This window comes from Pinus tabuliformis, chromosome X (genome assembly GCF_031772625.1).
Source record: "Pinus tabuliformis cultivar Carrire ecotype Pingquan chromosome X, CPIR1, whole genome shotgun sequence".
NCBI classification, from domain to species: domain Eukaryota; kingdom Viridiplantae; phylum Streptophyta; class Pinopsida; order Pinales; family Pinaceae; genus Pinus; species Pinus tabuliformis.
In genome coordinates, this window is record NC_142308.1 from 1,147,462,190 (window position 1) to 1,147,471,248 (window position 9,059).

The following is a 9,059-nucleotide window of genomic DNA, read 5'->3' on the forward strand; positions in this document are numbered from 1 at the left end:
CGTTACCTGTGAGTTGGTGGGAGCAGGGCTCTGGATCCTTCACTGTGCCTTCTAGCTGTTGGCTCTGCCTTGAAAGTAGCACCCCCTCATCGATAGTTCTCTGTTTTGGAGCTTGATCCAACGACGACGGGTTTTGTTTGGGCTTTTGGTTTGCTTGAGAGTTGTTTTTCCGTCATTTTTTTTTACCTCTGGTATCGTTCCCCAACTTCGAACTTTAGCTCCAATGTGTGCACAGGTAACTTCACTCCTCAGCTTCTCGTTTCATTGCATTGTTACTCAGGTATCTCTGTCATGTTTATGATTTCATTTTCCTTACCTGCCAGACTTGCAAGGAAGGTTTTAAGTTCTATTTCCGAAGGCGTTGCTTCATGGTCACAACCCCAATCCAAGTGTAGGGAATTCATAACTTAATTCTTGCATCCAATACTATAGTTTCTACTCGTGATTATTTTAATGACTTCATGGGTTTTGCCAGGTTCCATGAAAGGCTTAAACCTGCATGAAAATGGGTGTTCGAGGGCGAGGCTCCCTTCCAAAAACTATCTCCAGGGTTGGAGACCAAACCTTCTTCTGGCCTTTGGTTAATGTGGATACTGTGTTCGAAATTGCTTTTGGTTCCTGGGCCTATGGGCAACTAGATGTATTAAGCTATAAGAGTTAAGGAATTTCTATAAAAAGTCGTTACCCATGTTGAATAGAATTTTTGGATCAATTTTTCGGTCATAGACCTTCCTCATCGGTTCTTTCGATTTTTGGATGTATAATTTTTAAACTAGATTTTTGTACAATGTTATACATAGAATATTATCCTCGTTGAGGTTATGAACTATTACGAGGGTTCTTACCTTGACTTTGAAGTGCTTGACTGTAATAATGATTTTTTCTTTTATAATATTAAGAACTCTGTCTTAAGGCTCTATGTCGGAAATGGCCGATGCTTTTCTTGGTTTTTCCTCAGGACAGTGGTATTTTGCTCAGTACAGTTTGATGATTATTATGCATGTTTGTTCAGGAAGTATAAAGTAGTTTCCTCCTTGTCATTTTCATTTGAAAAGCAAGTTTCTATTCCTTATTTTTTAGTTAGTCTGTAGTGTGCCAAATCCTTTTTGATTTACTAGTCACAAGGAGGAAATTTGACCCTTACCCCACAAGCTCGAAATGTTTCTTTACAACGACGATTTGCGTGTAGGGTTTAGGAATTCCAGATTGATTTTTTCCTAAATTTGGGTGTCACTTGTTTTAATTTGAGACCAATATATGCTCATTATATTCTTTAAATTCGTTTATTGTTTAGTTAGCTTAGAAGATGAGGTTAACCTCCGAGTCTTGTATGTTTCCAATCCTTGTTATCTAACAACAAAGGTTCGACATGGAGTACCCTAATTAGTTTATCCATCAATGAATGTTAATAATTTGTATCGAGTATTCTTTCGAGTTGTAATTTTCTTTGAGCTGAGGATTCCTTCGACTGTTGGCGAATAACTCCTATAGTTAATTGTTTTTCCTTTTTTCTTGAGGGTTTACTTACAACAACCCTAGATAAAGAGTTCCTCTCAAGAAACTTTGTTTCCTCTATTGAGTAGAATCTACAAGTTATCTCCTAGGTTATAAAATTCCTAGGTGAGATTTTGGCTTCTATTTTACTGGTTTATTTAATTGTTTCTAAGCGCATGCCATTTCTGGTTCAGTTTACATTTTTTCTATAGTTTAATGCTTTTGTTTTAAGCATACACTTAGTCTCGTCTTGTTCAAGAGTTCAACTAATTAATAGCATTAATACTTCTGTTTCAATTATATTTATTTACCAGCATACATACTCTAATCCTGCATACCTTCAATAACTAACATAAAAAATTCTGTTTCAAGCACACAATCGTTCGTCAGCATGCATATTTTGTTCAAGAATACCTTTAATCAATAGTATAAATACCTCTATTTTTCAAGAATGCATTTAACCTTTAGTAAGCGATATATACTTATCTGACTTCAGAAGTTAATCACTATGGATTATTTGGACCAGAACAATTATATGTTACTGAATTTTCCTCCCAACCTTGAGACTCACTTCCAAGCCTGAGTCTCCCCCTAAGTTGTTGCTCACATTCAGGAGGACTAGCAGTCCCTGTCATAACTATCTGGTATTAACCTAATGTTTCTTATCAATTTCGCAAGACATATCAGCACATGAATCTTTTCTTTTCCTTTATCTCTCTCTCTCTTCTCTTTTCTTATCTCAGGTACCTCTACCCTCTTGATCTTTCTTGAGAATAAATATCCTAGGAGGTAGTTAGGGATAGGTAACTACCTACCCTAACTAGCTAGCATGTGAGAGTTTCATGTTTGTCATAGAAACATTTACTTCACACACAATTAATCAAAATTATAAATATTTAAACTTAAATAATAATATCCAATTTGTTTTATTGCAGTAATTAAATATTTACAATTATTGAGTCATCACAATATTCAAATCTCTAACGACACTATCCATGGAGTTTGAATCTAGCAAAACCATTGGACAAAAAAGCTTGGCCACAGTTGAAACAACTTCCACAACACCATAAACTGATGTGAAGATAATAATACTACAGCTAGTGGTTGCCTTGATGACCTCAACTATAATCGTAACAAAAACTGGCTTATAAGTCTCGAACAATGTCTTAATCTTGTAGGAAAATGATGAGTTTCGGGATCTAGACACACCCACCAAGTCTTACTGAGGAGATTGGATGAATGGTGCTACTAGTGCTCATATGGCCACCATTGCTTCATGGTTTTAACCCATTAATTATTATACTTAACTATGATAGAGTATATTGTAATTACTTTGAAATTAAGATAGTTTGAATTTCAAACAGTTAATAAGATCAAAAATCATTTTTAAATTTTTTATTAAATTTAATATGAAAATTATATATTAAATTAAATATCAATTTTATTAAAGTTAATATGAAAATTATATATTAAATTAAATATATTTTTTATAACAATATATATAATTTTTGTTGGTTAATGTGACCATTTTTTAGTGTAAGCTTAAATATAATTTTTAAAAAATAAAATTAAATTAAAAAATTAAAAAATGACTATTTGTCATTTTAATTAAATTGATAGTGATAAATACAAATTTTTTATCTAGACTGTGAATTGGTTATCAATGGTTTTGTCAAGGGATTGATTTTCCAACAATGATCATTATTATGTTATTGATTTCCCAATAATGATGGGGCATATGATATTGCATTAAGTTTTTCGTCAAACTCATATTAGTTTGAGTTTGATAAAAAAAATTGCAAAGTTTCCGTACTTTAACTTTGAAAATTGAAATTTAATATTATTGACAATATTTTAATTTAATTTTCTTCAATCTAATTGGTTATAATATTTAACATGTTATTGATTATTTTATCTATTAATGAGCCAAAGTACACAATTCATATCATGATATTGTAGATTGTATGGAGTAGTCACTAACATATCATAATATTGTATTTTTTTATTTTACCCATGCTACCTCTCAAGCTAATTCTCACATTAATTGACCATTAATGTATTTTGAGGACCTTTGTTTTCCCCAACCTTGGTGTAATATATATAACCATTACATAAATAAAAGAGTTGGGCTATAGAAATTAATTGACTATTTCCAACGGGCGTTTACACTACCCATAACCTTCACAAATTACAAGGCTATTTCATGTGGATAATGTGGCACCCAATCCCTGTTGGACTCCACGTAAATTTGATAAAGAATGGAAATTAATTTGTCTACCTAGTTCTTGCCTCAGGGAAATCCACCTCATTAAAGTGGGAGAACTCCGAGGTCCTCCGTTGTCCTCCCCGTCCCTTCCATAGCTGGCTTCATAACTCTACATTAACTTGGCCACTCAAAGGAGTCTGGAGACTATGCATCTGGTGCGATCTTCATCATTCGATCCTGAATGATCCACGGTCTTGGTCGCTTGAGGTTGATGGAAAGAGACTATGCATCTAGTGCGATCTTCATCGTTCAGTCCCGAATGATCCACTGTCTTGGTCGCTTGAGGGTTAACATCCTTTAGCTCTGAGGGAACATTCATTTGTTCCTACTTTTGTTTCGGGGTGCTTCTATTCTGTGGCCCTGATGGTAGACTGTTAGTTCTGGTTCGGTGTCTGTCGTTCCTATCCTACCATGGCTGCATGTTTCTCCACCACGTAAGGGCAAGTTGTTACTGATGTTTGAGCATTCTCTTGATCATCCTTTCCTTACTATTTTAGCAGATGAGATGGGGTTTCCTCACTGTCTCTCTTGTGCATAGGTTAAAGATACCAAATTGGTTTGCTTGTCAAATATGTGCAACCTCGAGATGGAGCAATACGGCTTCACCTGTTGGTGGAAGGTACTAATCGCATGCATTCATGGTTAAGTTGATTTCCTTTTTCCTAAATATTTGTTGAGGGTTTTAAGATATTCTACAGGATTTGGTCGCAGCCTCGGGGAGTGCAGGTCTCCGCTCAAGTAAGGTCTCTTTTTTTCATTTTTTTTTAGTTCTGGATTCCTTAAACTAGAACTGGTTCTCATTTAAATGTTCTTTAGAACATGTAGTGTTTTGATGGTCTCATTTTGACCTTGTGCCACGACCTTCAGGGGCTTCGATGTTCTAAGTATTGTTGTGTCATCTTTCTCTAGGTGGGTTGCACTGACAATTCCTTTTTCTTCGATTTTTTAAGCTTCCTCCTGTGATCAGAGAGCTTGAAATTGTATTAAGCTGGAATTGGGCCTTGCGGCCAGAATACCTCTGCTTGAGGGTTTTAGATATCTGTTTTAGTTAAAGATAGGGTCAACATGACTGATGTTTAGAATTGTATTTTGGTTTGAATCTGGTATTCGATGGGGACCAGACAGTGGTTTATTGTTTATATATATATACTGTAATTTATTGGCTATCATGACCCAAATTGTTGCGAAGCTTTATTGTAGATATATATTGACTACGTTTGTTTTAAAAGCCAAGAATATTTTAAGATTTTCATGAAAGGTATCACTGTTTTTATCTTCCGTATATGATTCTAAATGTGTTAGACTTGATACACTGCTGTCTTTGTTCTATGATTTAAGGGTTCAAAGCTTTTACGAGCCTGGGTATTCAGCTCTTGGAGGGTTCTTGTAGAACTCGACCGTGTCCGATAACCCTAACCCTTCAACAATATACATATCATCACACCGAATATGATTTAGATCGTTCTATACATGATTTTCTTGTTATAAATGTACAATGATTGTTGTTGTGATTTCTGGAAGTCTATTAGTATATCTGGGTACATAATTTTAATATGCAGAATAATTCTTTATGGTTGACTTAATGGCCTGTTAAGTATGATAAGTCTAGACTTGAGTGATAGCTCTCTACATCAATACTTGATTGTTAGATTCATGATTCCTATGGGAGTAAATTAGAATTCTTTCCATAAACAATATCATCATAAAAGCAGCAATATTTGTTTTCTCCTATATGTTCTGGCAACTGTGTGTTTCCTTTTTGCATAGAACTTATTAAAGATTTCATTTCTGTTTATTTCTATAACAGAGCAATACTACAACAACATTCTAAGTTACTAATCTAAATTTCTTTCATGACAGTAAACATTAATTACTTCCCTAAAGTAATAAATAGCTATTAACACAATGATAAGTACTTATCTGGCTATCTGAAAGAATATGCTTCAATCCTACATTCCTTTGATTTAGAAGGTCTCGCCACCCAACCTCGGATCTAGAAATTACGTCCAAAATCCCCCTCCAATCTCTTCCACTTCTGTCAAGGACAAACAATTTTTTACCTTGGGCATTAGGAAACTAATCTAGCCTCAAGTCATGTACCTTAATTTCTTCCCACTAGCTAACTTGCTCAACTTTGGGAATAAAATTTCTCATAGTACAACTTTTTCCTCCCTCTTTCCAACCCCCACTGGTTACTCTCTTTTTCCCTTTTCAAGGGAGAGAGTGAGAGAACTGTCTGTAACTATTTTTCAACAGTTCATAAAACTGATTTTCTAGTTCCATTCTCAACTCAATCATAATATTTTAATTTAATGTTTAACAACTTTTCTTCTGGCTTTTCAGCCTAAATGTTTTTAACAGTTCAGAATAAACTAAAATAAAATAATAATGGTAAATAAAACTTGATAACAACAGTTGTCGGTGTGTCACTGGGTGTTACAGCTCCCTCCCCTTAAGAGGAAGGTTGTCCCTGGTGTTCTTTCTTTAAGTAAACAGTGTAGGATAGACTTTCTGCATGGCTTTGGCTTCTTCCCAAGTTTCCTCATCTAGGTGAAAGTGCCTCCAGTGCACTTTAACTTGGGTGATGGCTCGCCTCTGCAGGGTGGTTTCTCTCTGATCTAGGATATGAAGAGGCTCTGCCAGAAATTCTCCCTCGGGTTCTACCTGCACATTCATAACCTTCTGTCAGAAGTTTTTTTATAAACCATAATTACTAATAGTTATATTTCATTCTATCATTACTTGAATGCTTTCCCAGTTGATAATATGTCGAGAGACGTATACATATTTTTTTAATAAGGATACATGGAAGGCATTGTGGACTCGGATGTGGCCTGAGAGTGCTAGCTTGTACACCACGGGTCTGATTCGTTCCAGAATTTGAAAATGCCCACAATACCGTGGTGCCAAATTTGCACAAACCTTCCATTGAAATGTGATTTCCCGGGGCTTAGCCTTCAAATACACATGATGTCCTATCTGGAATTCTTTATGGCTTCTTTTATTATCTACATACACCTTTTTCCTTTCTTGAGAAGCCTTCAAATTTTGGTGAACCTTCTTGACGGTGGCCTCCATTTCGGCTGACATATCAGGAGCCAATTCTAATTTGTTATCTGGACTATTCCAGTCTTTGGGTACCCAACACTTTCATCCATATAGCACTTCAAAAGGGCTCATACCTAATGATTTGTGATGTCCATTATTGTAGGTGAACTCCACCAAGTGGAGGTAATCCTCCCATTTCTATGGTTGTTGCATTACAAACATTCTCAGGATGTCTTCCAAGACTTGGTTCACTCGTTCTGTCTGGTCGTCTGTTTGTGGATGGTAGGCAGTGTTGAATTGAGTTTGAGTGGATAATCCCACAAAGAGGGTTTTCCAAAATGCGGATGTAAATTTTACATCTCTGTCAGAGATCACTATTCAAGGTATCCCATGTAGTCTGAAGATTTCCCTCATAAATATGTCTGCAATCACCACCATTTTATATTAAGTGGATTTTACGGGAATGAGATGAGGAGTTTTTCACATCTTGTCCACCACAACCATGATTGAGTCATGTTTTTTTTTGTACGAGGTAATCCAGTAATGAAGTGCAAAGTGATTGTCTCCCATTTCCATTCAAGAATGGGCAAGGGTTGTAACAAACCGGAAAGATGTTGGTGTTTTGCCTTTACCAATTGGCACTCTAAACATTTGGACAAGTATTCTGCCACATCTTCTATTATACCAGGCCAGAAATAACTTTTCGCGATAGAAAAAAACAATTTCTGGTATCCTAAATGAGTTGCGTAAGGTTTTCTATGAAACTCATCTAATAACATTTGCTTGATGGAATTTTGGTTGGGAATATAAATCCTATTTCTGAATGTTAACATTTTATCGAGGCTAATTCCATACTCCAACTGCCTCCCTTTCTCCTAAGTTTTTGAAGCTTTCTTCCATAAGAATGTATATTTCCGGTCTCTATGGGACGCCTCTCAGATAACCTCTCACATGTTAGATTATTCTTGATTGAATTGTACTTCATAAATGCAATGTACCTTTCAGCTTAAAGCATTTGCTACCTAGTTTTATTTTCCTTTGAGGTGTTTCATGTCAAAGTCAAACTTGCTCAAGAATGCAGTCCATTTAGCCTGCTGATAATTTAAACTGGATTGGTTAAAGAAACTTGTAAGACTACTATGGTCAATTAATAACATAAATTTATTTCCTAGAAGGTAGTGTTTCCACACTTTTAATGCATGCACTATTGTGGTCAGCTATAGATGATAAGCATAGTAACATTGTTCATACTCCTTTAGTTTGTATGATTCATAGGCTATGAATTTTCCTTCCTGAGTTAATACTCCACCGACACCCTCCTTACTTGCATCTGTACATACTACAAAAGACTTTTCTAGATCTGCTACTTTTAGCACCAGGGCGGTCATGAGAAGTTGCTTTAGTTGTTCAAAACTTTGTTGGCATTTTGCTGTCCAGTGGAAAGCATGCCCCTTTTTCTACAGTGAAGTCATCGGAAAAGCTATTTTTGAGAAGCCTTTGATAAACCGATGATAATAACCTGCTAGGCCCAAAAAGGATCTTATGTCAGCAATGTTTTTTGGTGTGGTCCATTCCATGATAGTTCTGATCTTTTCTGGATCCACCGCTATACCTTCTGCTAATATTACATGGCCTAAGTATTGGATTTGATCTTTGTAGAAATCGCACTTACTGAATTTTGCATACAACTAGTTATCTCGCAGAATCTGCAATATTTTTCTCAAATGTTGCTCATGTTCCTCCTAACTTTTTGAATAGATCAAGATATCATCAATAAAAATTAGTACAAATTTATCCAGAAATGGCTGGAAAATGCCATGCATCAAGCTCATGAAAGTGGTCAGAGCATTGGTAAGGCCAAAAGGTAGTACCACGAACTCATAGTGTCCATAACAAGTTTGAAATGAAATTTTGTATATGTCTTCGTCCTTTATTCTAACTTGATGGTAACTGGACCTTAAGTCGATTTTGGATAATACGCTAGCTCACTGTACTTAATCGAATAGATTGTCGATACAAGGTAAAGGATACTTGTTTTTGATGGTCAACTTGTTTAGTTGATAGTATTCGATGCATAATCTTAATGTCCCCAAGGGGACACACTAGGGTGAATATAACCTTTATCTAACAGTTCTTGAAGCTACATTTTCATTTATGTTAATTTAGGAATGCTCTTGCAGTAAGGGGCTTTAGAAACATGAGCTGCCCTAGGCACTAACTCAATGGTAAAATTGATGTCCCACATTGGTGG

The 9,059-nt window shown here is 35.6% G+C and overlaps 1 protein-coding gene across 1 annotated transcript; it reads right to left on the bottom strand.

Moving 5' to 3' along the window:
• Positions 1 to 6,244: 6,244 nt before the first annotated feature.
• On the bottom strand, positions 6,245 to 6,838 carry LOC149143947 (uncharacterized). The gene is made up of 2 exons (XM_089451994.1): positions 6,566 to 6,838; positions 6,245 to 6,424 (listed from the first exon to the last, which is right to left on the bottom strand). The coding sequence occupies exons 1-2, from the start codon at positions 6,836 to 6,838 to the stop codon at positions 6,245 to 6,247; spliced, it is 453 nt and encodes a 150-aa protein (XP_089308120.1).
• Positions 6,839 to 9,059: the final 2,221 nt, after the last annotated feature.

Bases quoted from the DNA above. Each gene is read 5' to 3' on its own strand.
- LOC149143947 (XM_089451994.1), bottom strand. From the start codon at position 6,838: ATGGAGGCCACCGTCAAGAAGGTTCACCAAAATTTGAAGGCTTCTCAA. The intron at 6,425-6,565 runs GTATCCTTATTA...ATGAATGTGCAG, and splicing joins GAGTCCACAATGCCTTCCAT to GTAGAACCCGAGGGAGAATT.